The 21,320-nt window shown below is 45.4% G+C and overlaps 1 protein-coding gene across 1 annotated transcript in view; it reads left to right on the top strand.

Annotated features, from left to right (window-relative positions):
- The window catches only part of LOC137384487 (glutamate receptor ionotropic, NMDA 2C-like), a 397,390-nt gene that overhangs the window by 245,555 nt on the left and 130,515 nt on the right, over positions 1-21,320 (top strand). Inside the window, exon 3 of the mRNA XM_068058626.1 lies at positions 19,642-19,756. Within this exon, the coding sequence (XP_067914727.1) occupies positions 19,642-19,756 (115 nt within the window). The remainder of the gene's footprint in view (positions 1-19,641; positions 19,757-21,320) is intronic.

The following is a 21,320-nucleotide window of genomic DNA, read 5'->3' as shown; positions in this document are numbered from 1 at the left end:
TGATGAATACCATTTTAAATGTTTCCCATTGTTGTCCTACCTCATTGTTTGCCAATAGTGTTGCCCATTTTATTTTCAGAAGTTCTATTCTCAACCCCTGAAAATCATTTTCTCTCCAATCTCTTAACCTGGTTTTCGACATACTTATGCCCTTCTCTGCTATCATCTTAATAAGTATTATGGTCACTATTGCCTCGATGTTCCTCTGTTTTTACTTCTCTTATCTGCTGTGGTTCATTCCCCATTGCTAGATCCAATAGTGAATCTTCAGTTGTTGGGTTTTTTTTTTTACATATTGGGTTAGAATGGAGTATTGTACATATTGTAGGAACTCCTTTCCCTTATCCCCTTTACCTACCTCTTTCCAATTAATATCAGGATAGTTGAAATCCCCCAGGATGATTATTCTGTTTTTTACTCAATTCCCCAATTTGTCTGCTATTTCTTCCTCCAGCTCTCTTTCACTATTGAGTGATCTGTAGACTACACCTATTAGCGTGATCAGTCTTCTATCTTTATCCATATGGTTTCAATTTATGTCTTGCTGATAACTGCGTCCCTTTTTTCTACTACCATTGTTATCCCTAATAAGGGATTAGGGATAATGGAGTTGAAGCAGAGATAAGATCAGCAATGATCGTATTGAATGGCGGAGCAGCCTCGAGGGGTTGAATTGCCTACTCCTGCTCCTAGTTGTTATAAGTACAGCTACTCTACCTTCCATTTTTCCCTTTCTATCTTTTCTAAATATATTATACCTTGCATAGTTTAATTCCCAGCCCTGATTTTTCTGTAGCGATGTCTCAGTAATTCCTACTATCCCTGGTTCCTCCCAGTGTCTGACTGCCTCTAACTCTCCTGTTTTATTATGCACCCTGTGTGCATTGCTGTGTAGACATTTTAACTCATTTTTAATAGCATTTCCTCTGACTTTATATTTAACCATCTTTTTAGACTCTTGTTCTATGACTCTATTTATTCCCTTGCCATCAATGTCCTCCCTTACTTTTAATCTTTCCTATGCTCTACTTCCCGGTTTTGTTTACCTTTAGGCTCCTTACATTTCTTTGTAGATTCCTCCCCATCTTACTAGTTTAAAGTCTTTGCCACCTCCCTGTTTATCATTTCTGTTAGGACACTGGTCCCATCCTGGTTCAGCTGGAGCCCATCCCATCGGTACAACTCCTTCCTGTCCCAGAACTGGTGCCAGTGTCCCATGAAAAGGAACCCCTGTTTCCCACAACAGCCCTTTAGCCATGTGTTAATTCTCCTGCTCTGCCTGCTCCTATGTCAATTTACATGTGGCTCGGGCAATAATCTAGAGATCATCACCCTCGAGGTCCAGCTTTTTAAATTTAGAGCCGCACTCCTGATGCTCTTTCAGCAGCACCTCCTCCATGTTCCGACTTATGTCATTTATTCCAACATGGACCACGACAACCAGATTTACCCACTCCCTTTTTAAGTTCCTTTCCACCCGCCATGAGAGATTCCTTACCCTGGCACCAGGTAGGCAACACACCCTCAGGATTCTTGTTCTTGGCTGCAAAGGACACTATCTATCCCCCTAATTATAGAGTCACTTAATATTGCCACATCTCAATTCTGCTCTTCCCCTTCCTTGGATAGCCTTCTGATCTACGGTGCCTTGGTCTGCATTGTGGCTGTCCTTCCTGCAGTCTTTTTTCTTGTCCTTAGAGGTAGCGAGTAAATCTTACCTGTGGGACCTCCTTCTTAACATCTCCTCCTAATCCTTACTACCTGGCTCCCTAATAGTCACTCCCTCCCTTTCTTGAACCTGTGTTTTCCTTTGAGGTGTGACTGTACTCTGGATAAAACTGTCCAGAAATTCTTTCTCCTCTCTTTTGTGACAGAGTCTCTCCAACTCATATCCCAGCTCAATGACTCTGAGCCAGAGAGATTTGAGATGGAGACATCTGTATCCCCAAGAGCTTCAGGGTATCCTGCATCCACACAAACATCCCCGGGAGGGCGATGCGGACCCCGACTCATGTATTGGTGCCAGTCCTGTCCAAAACCCAGACTAGAGAGATCAACCGGGATAGGTTTGTAAAGGATCTTTGAGACCCTGAGGGAAATCCATTGGGAGTCGGTGAATAATATGGGGAGCCAGCACATTCCCTGCAAACTTGTTTGCTTGGGACAGTCTCGCCATCCACAAACAGGTCCTGCCTGACAAATGTGAATGAGTTATTTGAAAAAGGTGATTTAAGTAGTTGGCAGGGGAATGCCTATGGATGTTATTTTCAGGACTTCCAGAAAGCCTTTGATAAAGTCATTTACCAGAGATTGTTAGCCAAAGTTGAAGATCTTGGAATTGAATGCAAATTATTGACCTTGATAGGAAATCGTCTGAGTAGCAGAACACTGAGAAGATGGATAATAGGCAGGTATTCAAATTGACAGAATGTGACTAATGGTGCCCTGCAAGGATATGTGTTGGGGCCTCAGCTGTTCACTATATTTAATAACTTAGATGATTGGATAGAGAGCCACATATCCAAATTTCCAATTACACAAAGATAGGTAGCATTGTAACCATTGTAGAGGAAAGCATAAAATTGCAAAGATATTAATGGATTAAGTAAATGCACAAAACCGAGACAATTGGATTTCGGTGTAAGCTAGTGTGAGGTCATCCACTTTGGGCCAAAAAAGGATAGAGCAGAAGAATTTCAAAAAGGTGAAAAGCTGGAAACAATGGAAATCCAAAGACTTGGGGCTCCAGGTATATAGATCATTAAAATGTCATGAACAGATATAGAATATAATTAAATAGGCTAACAAAATGCTGACCTTTAGAAGTCTAGAACACAAGGGAGTAGAACACAAGAAATAGGAGCAGAGGTAGACCATATGGCCCTTTGAGACTGCTCCACCATTCAAAACAATCATGGCTGATCTTGGGCTTCAATTCCACTTTCCTGCTCACTCCCCATATCCCTTGAATCCCTGTGAGACCAAAAACCCCTCTATCCCAGCCTTAAATATATTCAATGATGGAGCATCCACAACACTCTGGGGTAGAGAATTCCAAAGATTCACAACCCTTTGAGTGAAGTAATTTCTCCTCATCTCAGTCCTGAATGATTGGCCCCTTATCCTGAGACTGTGACCCCACTTTCTACCCTGTCGGCCCCTTCAGAATCTTGTATGTTTCAATGAGATCGCCTCTCATTCTTTTAAACTCCAGAGAATATAGGCCCAATTTACTCAGCCTCTCATCATAGGACAACCCCCTCAACCCAGAGTAAATCTTCACATTTCAGAAAGGATATACTTGCAATGGAGTCAGTGCAGTGGAGACCAAAACTGTACACAGTATTCCATGTGCGGTCTCACCAAAGCCTTGTACAATTTTAATAAGACTTTATTCCTGTACTCTAATCCCCTTGCAATAAAGGCCAACATGCCATTTGCCTTCCTCATAGCCTGCTACACCTGCATGTTAACCTTGTGCATTCCTTGTATAAGTCTCTCTGAACATCAACACTTTTACACCTTTTAAAAAATAATCTGCTTTTCTATTTTTATGACCAAAGTGAACAACTTCCTTACATTATACTCCATTCGCCATCTTGTTGCCCACTCACTTAACCTGTCTACATCTCTCTGCAGCCCCTCTACGTCCTCCCTACAGCTTACCTTTCCACCTACCTTTGTATCAGCAAACTCAGATACATTACTTTGTTTCTTCAGCCAAGTCATTAATATAGAGTGTAAATAGCTGAGGCCCCAGCACTGATCCTTGCGGCACTCCACTATTCACTGCTTGCCAACTTGAAAATGCCCCATTTATGTCCACTTTCTGCTTCCTGTCTGTTGAGCAGTCCTCTATCCATGCTAATATATTACCCCCAACACCATTACCTTTATCTTGCCTATTAATCTTTTATTTGGCACCTTATCGAATGCCTTTTGGAAATCCAGGTATGCTACATCTCCTGGTTCCCCTTTATCTACCCTACTAGTTAAATCTTCAAAAAACTCTAAAATTTGTCGAATAGAATCGTCCTTTCGTAAAACCATGACTTGTTCTAATCATATTGTGCTTTTCAAAGTGCAATGTTAAGACTTCTTAATAGTTTCCAGCATCTTCCCAACAACTGATGCTATGCTAACTGGCCTGTAGTTCAGTGTTTTCTCTCGACCTCCTTTCTTGAAAAGCAGTGTAACATTTGCCAACTTCCAATCTGATACATTCAGGAATCATCCTAAGAAATTCTGGAAAATCATAGCCAGCGCATCCACTATCTCTTCAGCTATCTCTTTCAGAACCCTAGGATGTAGGCCATCTGGTCCCAGGGACTGGTAAGATTTTAATCCCTTCATGCTTCAGCTATACCCTGGTTAGGCCACATCTGCAGTGCTGTGAACAGTTCTCGGTACCATCCCTTAGGAAAGATACATTTGCCTTGGAGCGAGTACAGTGTAGATTTACCAGAATGACACCTGGACTCCAAAGGTGAAATTACAGGGAGAGGTTACATAAACTAGGGTTGCATTCCTTGGAATTTAGTAGGTTAAGTGATGGTTTGATAGAAGTTTACACAATAAGAAGGTGAACAGGTAGGGTAGATAGACAAAAACAATTTTTTGCTGGTTGGGAGGGTCTAGGACTAGGAGGCAGCGGTCAGAAATTTCCAGGCCTTTGGCGACAGGCAGGAAGGCTGGATAAATGGCGCAGGAAGGTGTCAGCAGAGGGGCCTTCCCACCACCATGCCATTTTGCCAGGAAAGTTGGCAGATTGGCTGCCCGCCCTGAGGCCAATTGAACCACTTAAATGGCCAATTAAGGGCTATTTCATGCTTCCATGGGCATCTCACAGCCACGTGGGGAGACGGTTTCTGCTCCTCCCTCGATGAGGTGTCTCCTTCCAGAGCTTCATCATCCTCAAGGTCCACGTAATGGAGAGCACAGCAGACCACCACAATTTATTTATTTAGAGATACAGCACAGAAACAGGCCCTTTGGCCCACCGAGTCTGTGCCTACCATCAACCACCCATTTATACTAATCCTACATTAATCCCATATTCCTACCTCATCCCCACCTTCCCTCAATTCCCCTACCACCTACCTACACTAGGGGCAATTTACAATGGCCAATTTACCTATCAACCTGCAAGTCTTTGGCTGTGGGAGGAAACCGGAGCACCCAACGGAAACCCACGCAGTCACACGGAGAACTTGCAAACTCGCACAGGAAGTACCCAGAATCGAACCCGGGTCGCTGGAGCGGTGAGGCTGTGGTGCTAACCATTGCGTCGCCCAATGAGTGAAACTCTTGTAGGAGGGTACCACCCCGACTGGTCCAAGCACTGGAATACCATCTTCAGAAGCCCGATGGTCTGCTCAATGGTGGTCCTAGTGAGCAGTTGACTTTGGTTGTATTGCCTCTGTGCCTGTGCCTCTCAGGAGGGGTGAGTCGCCATGTCTTTAAGGGATACCCTTAGTCTCCTAGGATACATCCATGCACTTTGAAGATTGGAATGAAGATCTGAGGCAACTTGGACTGGCTGAGGATGAAGGAGTGATGGCATTTGCAAGGAAAGCAATAGCACACATGGAGGAAACACGTTGGGGTTGCAGACCATTTGGATGTTGAGGCAGTGGGTGGGCAGGCGAGGGGTTGCATAATCAGGTGGGATGGCAGGGGGTGCCATGCCCTTCACCTACCTGCCTCTACTGGTATTTTACCTGTGACGGAGTAGGTGTTGGGCAGCCCACATGTCTTTAGGCTAATTAATGGCCACTTAAGAGCCTCTTCTTGCAGTCGCTGGTATTTTACCAGTGTTGGGAGGTGGTAACCATGCCACAAGGCGAGGCCACCAGATATACCCTGGTCCCTCCTCCATGTGTATCCTGTGCTGTGGAGGGCACCCGCGGATCCCCCCCCCCAGGAGGGAAGAGCCACCCCGTCTTGATTCCCACCACCCCGGCCACTCGATCACTGTCTTCTGACTGGCCAGCAGCTCTTGGAGACAGGAGATCCTGCCTCATGGGGGCAGAAGCCATGATCTCAGGCAATTGATTGCAACTTTGCATTGCTCAGGCATCGGGTCTTCCCTGGCCAGTGGAATTGGGCTCACCTCTGGCTTTCCAGCCGGTGGGCAGGATCACCATCTCCATGTTAAATCTCAACCATTATTTCCAAAACTTTACCCACGACAGATGTTAAACTGGCTGGCCTGTAGTTACTAAGACTGCCCTTATGCTCTTTCTTGAATAAAGGAGTCCAATCCTCTGGCAACTCCCCCATATCTAGGAAAGATTATGGCAAGCCCTTCAGCTATCTCCATCCCAACTTCTCTTAGCAACCTGGAATGCAAACCATCTGGACCAGGTGGCATATCTACTTTAAGCATCGCCAACCTTTCCAGTACATCCTGCCTAACAATTTTCACCTAATTCATTACTTCGACCATCTCCACTTCTACCGATATTTTGTCAGCATCCCCTTCCTTAGTAAACAACAATACCAAGTACTCATTGAGTATTCTCGCCTTTCCCTGTGCCTCTCAGCATATTTTCACCCTAATAGGCCCCATTCCACCTCTAACTATACTAGCTTACTATTTATATGCCGGTAGAAGATTTTTGTATTCCTTTTATGTTAACTGCCATCCTATTCTCATATTCTCTCGTTGCCAGTCTTATTTTCCTCTTTTCTTTCCCTCGCAACAGAATGTATTTGACCCTGGTTCTCATCTAAAGAATTCATCTGACATGCATCATGCATCCTCTTTTTTTTTGTTTCATCATGTTCTCCATCTCCTTAGTCATCCACAGAGCCCTGGCTTTGGTTCCCTTACATTTCGTCCTTCTTGGAATGTACCTAGCCTGTACCTGAAACATCTCCTCCTTACAGATCACCTATTGTTCCATTTTTCCCTGTCAGTCTTGGATTCCATTTTACCCTCTTCCAATTTAAAAGTTCTACTTTAGATTGTTCCTTGTTCTTCTCCATTGCTAATCTAAACCTTACTATACTTGGATCTCTCTTACCCAAGTGTTCCCCACAGACACTTGGTCCGCTGGCCCACCTCATTCCCCAGCACCAGATCCAGCAATGCCTCCTTCCTAGTTGGTCCAAGAAAGTTCTCCTGAACACATTTCAGAAATTCCTGCCCCTCCTTTCCCTTTTCTCTAACATTATCCCTATCAATGAATGGTTCCAGCAATGAGGAACTTCAGTGACTTGGATAGATTGGAGAAGCTGGGGCTGTTCCAATTGGTGGAAGGATCGAGAACAAGAGCGCATGATTTAAAAGGTAAATGGCGAAAGCGACATGCGGAAAAAAATTTTCATGCAGCAAGTGGTGAGGATCTGGAATTCACTGCCTGAGACTGTGGTGGAGGGAGATTCAATTGAGGCATTCAAGAAGGAATTGGATTGTTATCTGAAAAGGAAGAATGCGCAGTGCTATGGGGAGAAGGCGGGAGAGTAGCACTAGGTAAATTGCTCTGAGAGCCAGCGCAGACACGACGGGCTGAATGGCTGCCTTCTGTGCTGCAAAAGTTCTGTGATTCTGTGAATATTTGGGTGTTTAACGTCCCCCAATATCACCACTCTATAATTCTTGCACATCTATGATTTCCCTGTGATGGAGTTCTGATGAAAGGTCACAAACCTGAAACGTTAATTGTTTCTCTCCACAGATGCTGCCAGACCTGCTGATATTTCCAGCACTTGTTTTAATATCGGTGATTTCCCTGCAGCTTTGCTCTTCTATCTCACTATTTGGAGACCTATATAATACCCCCCAGTAACGAGATCCTCACCTTTTTGCTTCTCAACTCTAACCAAATGGATTCAGTCCTTGTCCAATCAAGGACATCCCCTCTTTCCAACACTACAATGTCTTCCCTAATCAGTACCACCACTCCACCTCCCTTTTCTCCTTCCCTATCTTCTTTGAAGACTTTAATATTCAAGGATATAATCACCCAGTTCTCACCATTTTTAAGCCATATTTCAGTTATTGCGGCTACATCAAATTGCCACATGGCTATTTGTGTTTGTATCTCAACAACCTTATTCACCAAGCTTTGTGCCTTTACATGCATGCATTCTAAACCTGTCTTTATTTATTGTAGTTCTTCTTAGTCTGCTTCTATCTAATATGGTACTATTTCTGTCTCTAGTACTATCCAACACTTCTCTTTGGCCTCCTTATCTCGAGAGACAATGGGTAAGCGCCTGGAGGTGGTCAGTGGTTTGTGAAGCAGCGCCTGGAGTGGCTATAAAGACCAATTCTAGAGTCACAGGCTCTTCCACAGGTGCTGCAGAGAAATTTGTTTGTCGGGGCTGTTGCACAGTTGGCTCTCCCCTTGCGCCTCTGTCTTTTTTCCTGCCAACTACTAAGTCTCTTCGACTCGCCACATTTTAGCCCCGTCTTTATGGCTGCCCGCCAGCTCTGGCGAACGCTGGCAACTGACTCCCACGACTTGTGATCAATGTCACAGGATTTCATGTCGCGTTTGCAGATGTCTTTAAAGCGGAGACATGGACGGTCGGTGGGTCTGATACCAGTGGCGAGCTCGCTGTACAATGTGTTTTTGGGGATCCTGCCAAGCCATCTCAAGCGCCGCTGACTCAATAGTGTGTACAAGCTGGGGATGTTGGCCGCCTCGAGGACTTGTGTGTTGGAGATACGGTCCTGCCACCTGATGCCAAGTATTCTCCGGAGGCAGCGAAGATGGAATGAATTGAGACGTTGCTCTTGGCTGGCATACGTTGTCCAGGCCTCGCTGCCATAGAGCAAGGTACTGAGGACACAGGCCTGATACACTCGGACTTTTGTGTTCCGTGTCAGTGCGCCATTTTCCCACACTCTCTTGGCCAGTCTGGACATAGCAGTGGAAGCCTTTCCCATGCGCTTGTTGATTTCTGCATCTAGAGACAGGTTACTGGTGATAGTTGAGCCTAGGTAGGTGAACTCTTGAACCACTTCCAGAGCGTGGTCGCCAATATTGATGGATGGAGCATTTCTGACGTCCTGCCCCATGATGTTAGTTTTCTTGAGGCTGATGGTTAGGCCAAATTCATTGCAGGCAGCCGCAAACCTGTCGATGGGACTCTGCAGGCACTCTTCAGTGTGAGATGTTAAAGCAGCATCGTCAGCAAAGAGGAGTTCCCTGATGAGGACTTTCCGTACTTTGGACTTCGCTCTTAGATGGGCAAGGTTGAACAACCTGCCCCCTGATCTTGCGTGGAGGAAAATTCCTTCTTCAGAGGACTTGAACGCATGTGAAAGCAGCAGGGAGAAGAAAATCCCAAAAAGTGTGGGTGCGAGAACACAGCCCTGTTTCACGCCACTCAGGATAGGAAAGGGCTCTGATGAGGAGCCACCATGTTGAATTGTGCCTTTCATATTGTCATGGAATGAGGTGATGATACTTAGTAGCTTTGGTGAGCATCCAATCTTTTCTAGTAGTCTGAAGAGACCAGGTCTGCTGACGAGGTCAAAGGCTTTGGTGAGATCAATGAAAGCAATGTAGAGGGGCATCTGTTGTTCACGGCATTTCTCCTGTATCTGACGAAGGGAGAACAGCATGTCAACGGTCGATCTCTCTGCACGAAAGCCACACTGTGCCTCAGGGTAGACACGCTCGGCCAGCTTCTGGAGCCTGTTCAGAGCGACTCGAGCAAAGACTTTCCCCACTATGCTGAGCAGGGAGATTCCACGGTAGTTGTTGCAGTCACCGCAGTCACCTTTGTTTTTATAGAGGGTGATGATATTGGCATCGCGTATGTCCTGGGGTACTGCTCCCTCGTCCCAGCACAGGCATAGCAGTTCATGTAGTGCTGAGAGTATAGCAGGCTTGGCACTCTTGATTATTTCAGGGGTAATGCTGTCCTTCCCAGGGGCTTTTCCGCTGGCTAGAGAATCAATGGCATCACTGAGTTCCGATTTGGTTGGCTGTATGTCCAGCTCATCCATGACTGGTAGAGGCTGGGCTGCATTGAGGGCAGTCTCAGTGACAGCATTCTCCCTGGAGTACAGTTCTAGGTAGTGCTCAACCCAGCGGTCCATTTGTTTGCGTTGGTCAGTGATTATGGCCCCTGATTTAGATTTGAGGGGGGTGATCTTCTTGATGGTTGGCCCAAGAGCTCTCTTCATGCCATCATACATTCCTCTGATATTTCCGGTGTCCGAGGCCAGCTGAATATGACTGCATAGGTGTTGCCAGTAGTCGTTTGCGCAGCACCTGGCTGTTCTTTGTGCACTAATATGGTACTATTTCTGTCTCTAGTACTATCCAACACGATCATCCCTTTATGCACATTATTCCTCTTTTCTACCTCTATATGCTGGTGTCCAACACTCGCCAATTTAGTTTAAACCCTTCCCAATCACACTAATAAACCTCCCACAAGGATATTGGTCCCAGTCGGGTTGAATTGCAACCCATCCCTTTTGAATAGGTTCTTCCTGCCCCAGAACTGGTCCCAATACTCCAGGAATCGGAAGCCTTCCATTCTGCACCATGCCTCAAACCACACATTGATCTTCCAATGCAATTTGGGAGGCAACAACATATTCAAGGATTTTCAAGAGGAAACTTGAAAGTTAGGTCAAATAACCCTTGGAAATTTCTAATTTCCAGGGAATACAACAGTAGTTTGTGCAACCTCATGTTTTAACCCTTGGAGTCCAGGAATCACTGATAAATCTCCAATTCACTCTCTCCAAGGTCAATGTATCCTTCCTAAAGTGTGGTACCCAGAACTGTTCACAGTACTCTAGGTGTGGTGTAACCAGGGCTTTGTATAGCTGAAGCATGACTTCTATCCTACAGTATTCTGGTCTTCTAGATATAAAGGCCAGCATTCCATTAGTCTTTTTGATTATATCTTGCTTACATTAACATTAGCAGGTTCCAGTCCTTGATTAAAAAATCCAACAAGAGAATCTAGTAATGGGAAATGAACCAGAAATGTTTAAGAGAAGCAGGCATTGTGGAACATCTAGGTATGGCAATCATAGAGTCAGAGAGATATAGCACCGAAACAGGCCCTTTGGCCCACCGACTCTGTGCCAACCATCAACCACCCATTTATACTAATCCTACATTAATCCCATTTTCCCTCCCACATCCCCACCTTCCCTCAATTCTCCTACCACCTACCTACACGAAGGGCAATTTTTTTTTTACAATGGCCAATTTACCTATCAACCTGCAAGTCTTTGGCACGTGGAAGGAAACCCACGCCGTCACAGGGGAGAACTTGCAAACTCCACACAGGCAGTACCCAGAACTGAACCTGGGTCACTGGAGCTGTGAGGCTGCAGTGCTAACCACTGCACCACTGTGCAGCACCAATCACAACATAGGAAAAATAAAGATAAAGTTTGAGAAGGTATGAATCAAATACCAAAGTTGGAAAAAATATCTGATTTTACACATGTGTAGAAAGTGGCTCCAACTGCTTCAGATAGAGTTCAGGATTTCCGAACTCGAGTAGAGTCATTGTGGAACATCAGGGAGGATGAGAGTATCCTGGATCGTACACTGCAGAAGGTGGCCACCCCGCAGGCAGTGGGAGTTCAGGATAGTAGATGGGTGGCCTTTCAGAGGAGAAGGAAGAGGCAGAAGTGTAGGAGTCTTTGGGCTGTGTGTCCCTCTCAAACCAGTACTCAATTATGCAGACTGCTGAGAGTGACACACCTTGAAGGAGTGCAGTCCAGACAATGGCACCAATGGGAAAGGGACTGCAAGGAGGAACAGCAAAGAGTAGAAATGCAGTCATTATAGGAGATTCCGTAGTTAGGGGGATAGACAGGCATTTCTGTAACTGTTAGTCCTGCGTGTTGCCTCCCTGATGCCAGAGTAAAAGGACGTCACGGATACAGTGTAGAATATGCTGCAGGGGAAGGGACTGAGCCAGAGGTTGTGGTACACATTGGTATCAATGACATGGGGAGGAGAGGATTGTGCTCCTACAGTCAGATTTTCAGCAGCCTCGAAGGCTGTAATCTCTGGATTAGTCCCAGTGCCACAGTGCTCGAGAGAGTAGAAATAGTAAGTTTAGTTTAGAGATACAGCACTGAAACAGGCCCTTCGGCCCGAGTCTGTGCCGACCATCAACCACCCATTTATACTAATCCTACACTAATTCCATATTCCTACCACATCCCCACCTGTCCCTATATTTCCCTACCACCTACCTATACTAGGGGCAATTTATAATGGCCAATTAACCTATCAACCTGCAAGTCTTTTGGCTTGTGGGAGGAAAGCGGAGCACCCGGAGGAAACTCACGCAGACACAGGGAGAACTTGCAAACTCCACACAGACAGTGCCCAGAATTGAACCCGGGTTGCTGGAGCTGAGGCTGCGGTGCTAACCACTGCGCCTTGGCTGGTTCCTTAATGTTATGGGCTCCATAACCAAGTGGGACTGTTTCAACCTGGTTCTATTTTTATCTATTTAATCATATCCAGAGTATCAATTGCACAATCTTCTCTTCCCACACCGTTACCACTGGTATTCCCCAAGGATCTATCCTTGCCCCCCCCCCCCTATTTCTCATCTACTTGCTGCCCCTCGGCGACATCATCCAAAAGCACAGCGTTTGTTTTCATATGTATGTTGACGACACCCAGCTCCACTTCACCACCACTTCTCTCGACTCCTCCACTGTTGCTAAACCATCAGACTGCTTATCTGACATCCAGTACTGGATGAGCAGCAATTTCCTCCAATTAAATATTGGAAAGGCTGAAGCCATTGTTTTCAGTGCCCACTCCAAATTCCATTCCCTAGCTACTGACTCCATCCCTCTCTCTGGCAAAAATCTGAGATTAAACCAGTTTATTTGCAACCTTGGTGTCATATTTGACCAAGATGAGCTTCCGACCACATTCATGCCATTGTTAAGACTGCCTATTTTCATCTCCGTAACATGTCCCAACTTCACCAGTCTCTGGTCATCTGCTGCTGAAACCCACATTCATGCCTTTGTTACCTCTAGACTTTACTGGGGGTAGAATGTGGGAGAGCAGCCTGTGGGGTGTTGGAATAGTAAACATGAGGTCACCCAAAACCCTTCGGCTCATGTATTAACAGGGGAGGCGGTGGTGTAGTGGTATTATCACTGGATGAATAACCCAGAGATCCAGCATATTTCTCTGTGGACATGGGTTCAAATCCCAACATGGCAGAAGGTGGAATTTGAAGTCAACTAATAAATCTGGAATTAAAAAAAAGAGAGTCTAATGATGGCCATGAAACTATTGTCAATCATTGTAAAAACCCATCTGGTTCACTAATGTCCTTTAAGGAAGGAAATTTGCCGTCCTTGCCTAGATGTAACTCCAGACCCACAGCAATGTGGTTGATTCTTAAATGCCCTCTGAAGTGCCCTAGCAAGCCACTCAGTTGAATCTAACTGCTACAAAGTCAATGAAACCGGATGGACCACCCCGCATCGACCAAGGCACTGGAAACGACAACGGCAAACCCAACCCTGCAAAGTCCTCCTTACGAACATCTGGGGGCTTGTGCCAAAGTTGGGAGAGCTGTTCCACAGACTAGTCAAGCAACAGCCTGACATAGTTATACTCATGGAATCATACCTTACAGACAATGTCTCAGACACTGCCATCCCCGGATATGTCCTGTCCCACCAGCAGGACAGAACCCAGCAGAGGTGGCAGTACAGTGTGTTCATTCGGGAGGGAATTGCCCTGGGAGTCCACATCATCAACTCCAGACCCCATGAAGTCTCAGGGCATTAGGTCAAACATGGGCAAGGAAACCTCCCGCTGATTACCACCTACTGCCCTCCTTCAGCTGGTGAATCAGTACTCTTCCATGTTGATCACCACTTGGAGAAAGCACTAAAGATGGCAAGGGGGCAAAATGTACTCTGGGTTGGGGACTTCAATGTCCAGCACCAAAAGTGGCTCAATAGCACCACTTCTGGCCAAGTCCTAAAGGACATCGCTGCTAGACTGGGTTTGTGGCAGGTGGTGAGAGAACCAAGAGGCAAAAATATACGTGACCTTGTCTTTACCAATCTGCCGGTCACAGATGCATCTGTCCATGACAGTATTGGTATGAGTCACCACTGCACAGTCCTTGGAGACCAAGTCCCGCCTTCACATTGAGGATACCCTCCATCGTGTTGTGTGGCACTACCACCATGGTAAATGGGATAGATTTCGAACAGATCCAGCAATGCAAAACTGGGCATGCATGAAGTGCTGTGGCCCATCAGCAGCAGAACTGTACTCAACCACATACTGTAACCTCATGGCCTGGCATATCCCCCACTCTACCATAACCATCAAGCTGGGCAACCAACCCTGGTTCAAAGAAGAGTGCAGGAGGGCATGCCAGGAGCAGCACCAGGCATACTTCAAAATGAGGCATCAACCTGATAAAGTTACAACCCAGGACTACTTGCGTGCCAAACTGCGTAAGCAGCATGCGATAGCCAGAGCTAAGCAATCCCATAACCAACGGGTCAGATCCAAGCTCTGCAGTCCTGCCACATCCAGCCGTTAATTAGGGCATGGCTACCCGACCCGGACCAGACGACATGTGTCGGGTTAGGTCCCTCTTCCGGGTCTAAAATTTGGGCTTGGGTTGGGTTGGGCTGGACATGGACAGAGATCAGGACAAACAGAAATCAGAGGTGAGAAGAGTTGGGGGGGGGTGGGGGGTGGAGAAACAGCTACAAGTTCCGACATAAAGCACCCGAGTGAAATTAACCCAACCTCTTGCACTCTGAAATCTATCAAGTCTGGGAGAAACTGACAAGCCCAGGGAAGATACCAGTAACTGCATTAAGTACAGAAACATCAATGGAGCTCTTGCTTTAATCTATACTTGGCCCAAGCATTTAAAATTATCTGGAAATAGGGAGATTAACCTTCCCAACCCGAGATCTCCGCAGAGATTTCTTTTGTGAACGACATCGGAACTTGACACGGTTCAGAAGCTTGTTTGTTACATTGCATGATTTCCTGAAGTGGATACTTCTTTTCCCTCGAGTGCTCAGGGTCACAGCGCCTTTTGCCTGTTTGAAATTAGTGTTTGTTTGTTTTTAAAAACTTTATGATGTTAATTGAACACGGGTACAATAACCAGTACCTGTACTCAATCACTGGTCTAAAGCCTGGCTACCCGACCAAACCCCAGTTCATGTGTTGGGTTCGGATTGGCTGTTGTCGGTCGGGCCTGGGTCAGGCTTTAATTTTATACCCAGGCCAGGATTTACTGTGAATGGTGGTGGATAATTAAACAATTAATTGGAGGAAGTAGCTCCATAAATATCCCCATCCTTAATGATGGGGGAGCCCAGCACATCAGTGCGAAAGATAAGGCAGAAGCATTTGTCATAAATGCTGAGTTGAAGGTCCATCTTGGCATCCTCCTGAAGTCCCCAGCATCACAGATGCCAGATTTCAGCCAATTCGATTCACTCTGCGTGATATCAAGAAACGACTGAAGGCTCTGGATACTGCAAAGGCTATGGGCCCTGACAATCTGGCAATAATACTGAAGACCTGTGCTCCAGAACTTGCCGCACCCCTAGCCAAGCTGTTCCAGTTTGGCTACAACACTGGCATCTATCCAGCAATGTGGAAAATTGCCCAGATATGTCCTGTACATGAAAAGCTGGACAAGTCCAACCTGGCCAATTACCACCCCATCAGTCTACACTCAATTATCAGTAAAATGATGGAAGATGTCATCGACAATGATAACAAGCAGCACTTGCTTAGCAATAACCTGCTCAGTGACAGTTTTGGTTCTGCCAGGGCCACTCAACTCCTGACCTCAATATGGCCCTGGTTCAAACATGGACAAACGAGCTGAACTCGAGGTAAGGTAAGAGTTACTACCCTTGAAATCAAGGCAGCATTTGACTGAGTCGGGCATCAAGGAACTCTAGCAAACCTGAAGTCAATGGGAATCGGGGGGGAAACTCTCCGCTGGTTGGAGTCATACCTAGCGCAAAGGAAGATGGTTGTGGTTGTTGGACAACACTGCAGGAGTTCCTCAGGGTAGTGTCCTAGGTCCAACCATCTTCAGCTGCTTCTTCAATGACCTTCCTTAAATCATAAAGGTCAGAAGTGGGGATGTTCGCTGATGATTGCGCAACATTCAGCACCATTCACGACTCCTTAGATACTGAAGCAGTCCGTGGAGAAATGCAGCAAGATCTGGACAATATCCAGGCTTGGCCTGATAAGTGACAAGTAACCTTCACGCCACACAAGTGCAGGGCAATGACCATCTCCAACGAGAGAGAATCTAACCATCTCCCCTTGACCTTCATTGGCATTACGATCCCTGAATCCCCCACTATCAACATCCTAGGGGTTAGCATTGACCAGAAACTGAACTGGAGTAGCCATATAAATACCGTGGCTACAAGAGCAGGTCAGAGGCTAGGAATCCTGTGGCGAGTAACTCACCTCCTGACTCCCCAAAGCCTGTCCACCATCTACAAGGCACAAGTCAGGAGTGTGATGGAATACGCTGCACTTGCCTGGATGGGTGCAGCTCCAACAACACTCAAGAAGCTCACCATCCAGGACAAAGCAACCCACTTGATTGGCACCCCATCCACAAACATTCACTCCCTCCACCATTGACACACAGTGGCAGCAGTGTGTATCCTCTACAAGATGCACTGCACCAATGCACCTTAGACTGCACCTTCCAAACCTGCGACCTCCACCAACTAGAAGGACAAGAGCAGCAAATACATGGGAACACCACCACCTGAAAGTTCCCCTCCAAGTCACACACCATCCGGACTTGGAACTATATTGCCGTCCCTTCATTTTCGCTGGGTGGAAATCCTGGAACTCCCTTCCTAACAGCACTGTGGATGTCCCTACCTCTCATGGACTGCAGCTGTTCAAGAAGGCAGCTCACCACCACCTTCTCAAGGGCAATTAGGGATGGACAATAAATGATAGCCTAGCCCGCGATGCCCACATCCCATGAATGAATAAAATAAAAAAAAACTTGCACCAGATTCCATTCACCTATCACCCCTATGCTCGCTGACCTACACTGGTAGGGAGTTCAAGGCCAAACTCCAGTTGCTGCCTACAAGTAGTTCAAAGCAGGTATTCTTCGTCTGGGTCTTTCCTCTTTGATGGTTTAGATGGATCTCCTTTGTCTGCACAGACTATACCTTTATTAAAGGTCTTATCAGAAACCTATGGTCATGTGACCATAGTTTCTATTTTCATTGTCCTTATAAATGGTTTATGATGAGGCCATTGTTAGACAATGGAGTCCAGGTGTCATTCATCCTCATCTCACCTTGATAAAGTAGGGCTTTTCACACCCATTCTTTGGAATTTGAGTTTGGAGTTGAGAGTCTGCAACAGAATTGTTAACCCAATCAATTGGAGAGAAGCAACCATTTACCACAGAAAAGGTAATTTGTATTTAATGATTTCTCAGAGATGTGTCCAGAAAGGTTGTTTGTATTTTAATGACTTCTCCTGGTCTTGTCCAGACATGTAAATTAGCTCAGGGTTCTTGTAGTTTTGTGTGAATTGGCAGGAAATGAAAGGTCACCTGACTTCTTACTCCATTTTGTTTACAAGAAAAAAGTGTCTGTTTTGGGTTTACTTCATAAGTTCATTTTGTTGTTCATAAGTTCAGATTGTGTGGGTGTGATACTGTACAAAGCCCTGGTTAAACCATATGTGAATAATTGTGTACAGTTCTGGGCACCACACCTTATAAAGGTGATGTTCTGATGAAGGGTCACTGATCTGAAACGTTAACTCTGCTTCTCTCTCCACAGATGCTGCCAGACCTGTTGAGTATTTCCAGCATTTCTTGTTTTTATTTCAGATTTCCAGCATCTGCAGTATTTTGCTTTTATAATAAAGGTTATATTGGCTATGGAAGGAATGTAGCACAGGTTCGGCAGAATGTTACGAGGACTCCAAGGGTTAAATTGGGAGAAATTACATACGGTAGGCTTTGATTCCCTGGAATATAGAAGGTTGAGGGGTGATTTGATTAAGGTTTTTTAGGATTTTGAAAGAAGTTGATGGATTAGAGAACCTTTTTCTACTGGTGGGCAAGTGTAGGACAAGGAGTCATAACCTTAAAATTAGAGCCAGGTCATCAAGAAACAAGTGAGGAAGGTAGGAATACTTGTTCACACAGAGCGAGTAGTGAGGAACTCTTCCACTAAAACACAATATATGCTCGCTCAATTAATAATTTTCATCGGAGATCAATTCATTTTCACTAGCCAAGACAGGTGGCTGGACTTAAACAACAGGTCAGCCACAATGTGTCAGCTGTGGCTCAGCTGGTAGCACTCTTGCCTACGAGCAATTTGATTTTGGGTTCAAGTCCTACTCCAGGGCTTGAACACAAAAATCAAGGCTGACACTTTGGTACAGTACTGAATGAGTATTGCACTGTTGGAGGTGCTGTCTTTCACATGAGATGTTAAACTGAGGCCCCATCTGCTTGCTTGGGTGGATGTAAAAATCCCATGGTACTGTTTCAAAGAAGAGCAGGGGAGTTATCCCCAGTGTCCTGGCCAATATTTATCCCTCAGCCAACATCACAAAAACAGATTATCTAGTCATTACGCATTGCTGCTTGAGAGAGTTTGCTGTGCGCAAGTTACTGCTGCATTTCCTATATTCCATAAGGACATAGGAAACAGAAGCAGGATTAGGCCATTTGACCCCACAAGCCTTCTCCGCCATTCATTAAGATCATGGCTGATCTGAATGTGGCCTCAACTCCACTTTCCTGCCTTCCCTCCATAAACCTAGACTAAAGGCCTGCTCAGGTCAGGAAAAAATCTGAACCCGACAGAACCACATCAGACCTTAGCCCCTCGACATTTTCCCGCGCCCCACCCGACCCAGCCCAACCCCCGGAATGGTTACCTACCTTGATTCCATAGTGCACTCACTCACTACCACTTTTGGATGGATGGATTAAGGAAGCTGCAGCATGAGCATGATGACATCATTGTGAAGCTCACTCACTCACTCAGCAGACTCAGTTTCCCTCCTTGATGTCCCAGACTCCAGCTCAGGTAATTTTTTCAACTTTTAACCTCTCCACTCCAGCAAAAAAAAAAGTGCTGGACTTCTTGTGTGTCCGACCCAGACCCGTTCCAAAAGCCGGACCCAGAGGAGCGACCCGACCCGAACCCGACACGTTGCCGGTTCGGGTCGGGTAGCAGGCCTTCACCCTCGACTCCCTGTAGACCAACAAGCTGTCTAGCTCAGCCTTGAAAATATTCAATGACTCAGCCTCAACCGCTGTCTGGAGTAAAAAATTCCAAAAATAAATGACAAATATTAAACGGTATTACAAAAGTGCCTACAATTCAAAAAGTACTTCATTGGCTGTAAAGCAATTTGAGATGTCTGGTGGTCATGAAATGCAAGTCTTCCTTTGAATGGTGGTACTGGCTCAAGGGGCTGAATGACCTATTCCTGTTCCCATGTATACAATCCTGGGGCAGGTACAGCACGGGTTGGAGACAGACTAAAGCTCTTTGTACAGCGAGTAGTGGAAGATTGAGATAGCCACTGTACTCTATATACTCTGTCACTGGGCCTAATGGCGATCCTGAAATATATCTTACAGGCACATGTTGAACGTGAGCTGGGAAGGTAAAGATTTCTCTTTCAATGAAGATGGATATTTGGTGAGACCATCAATGCTTGTGATGACGCTGAACAGAGGCAGATTTTGGGAAATGGTGAGTCTTGGATGAATGTTCCTAACCTAGAGACCTGATGAAGTTGGGTCTTAACTATGCTGCAGCTATGTATTCAATGCACACATCTCATTCCAATTAGTTAATCTGCACGGAGTTTGTTTTTGGGCAATAAGTAACATTCATAAAATTAAAGTCAGAACACGTGTAGTCAGGGGACAGTAGCAGAATGGATAGCAAGCTAGCTACAAAACAGAAAACAGAGTAGGGGTTAAAGGGGAGTCATTTAGACTGGCAAAAGATGGGAAGTGATGTTCCACAAGGATTGATGCTTTTGCCACCATTTATATCAATGATACGGACTTGGGAAGCAGAGGTACAATTTCAAAATTTTGGAAAAGGCAACACCAAATTGGGAGGTGTAGTCAATACAGAAGTGGGCTGCAACAAATTACAGGAAGGCATTAATAAACTTGCAGAATGAATGTGTAATTGGAAAATTAACTTCCATATCAATAAATGTGAGGTGGTACATTTTGGTAGGAGGAAGGAGACCATATGGACCATGGAAATTAAGTATCTAAATGGGGTAGGGGGAAAAGGCATCCAGGGATATAGAAAGAAAAATCATTAAAAATAGCAATGCAGGTTAATAAGGCCATTTTAATAAAGCAAATAATTCATTTCTAGAAGGATAAGATGGAAAAGCAGAGATGTTATGTTGAACTTGTATAGAACTTTGATTAGACCACACTTGGAGTACTGTGAACAGTTCGGTCTACATTATAGGGGTACTGGAGAAAGTACAAAAAAGAATTACTAGAATGTGGGGTCCTTTTCGCTAGAGAAAAAAAAAGATTGATGGGTGACTGGATAAAGATCTTTTCAGTTATGAAAGGGTTTGATGGGATGGACATAGAGAAGATGTTTCCACTTGTGGGCAAGACCAGAAATAGCAGCTATAAATAGGAGGTAGTCACTAATATACCCAATTGGGTATTCAGGAGAAATGTCATTAGCCAGGGAGTGGTTAGAATATGGAATTCGCTACCACAAGGAGTAGTTGAGGTAAATAGTATAGATGTTTTTAGGGGGAAGCGAGATAAAGACATTAGGTAGAAAGCAATGTAAGCATATTTTGACGGGGTTAGATGAAGTAGGGTGAAAGAAGGCTCACGTGGAGTACAAACATCGGAATAGACCGGTTTCTGTGCTGGAAATACTACATAACGCAATATAAAACAGGGACAATGGAGCCTCTTTCTGATCACCACCTCCTCCATGTTGACCATCACTTGGAAAAGCACACAGACAGGTGGAAGGGCACAGAATGTCCGCCATGAGAAGTAGCACCACTGACCGAGTGGGCTGAGTCCTGATGGACATAGCTGCCAGACAGGCCTTGTCAAGTGGTGAAGGAATCAAGATGAGAGAATAACCCATCACCTCGTCCTTACCAATCAACCTCTCGCAGACACATTGGATCATGATAGTATGGTGGAAGTGAGCACCCCAAGGCCTTTGTGAAGATAACCTTGTCTTCACCATGAGGACCTCCTCCACTGTGGAGTCTGGCACTACCACTTCACAAACTTCCTCAGGCAAA

The sequence above is a fragment of the Heterodontus francisci genome, chromosome 26 (assembly GCF_036365525.1).
Source record: "Heterodontus francisci isolate sHetFra1 chromosome 26, sHetFra1.hap1, whole genome shotgun sequence".
NCBI classification, from domain to species: domain Eukaryota; kingdom Metazoa; phylum Chordata; class Chondrichthyes; order Heterodontiformes; family Heterodontidae; genus Heterodontus; species Heterodontus francisci.
The sequence above is the reverse complement of the archived record's forward strand: the minus strand, read 5'-3'. Positions and strand labels throughout refer to the sequence as shown.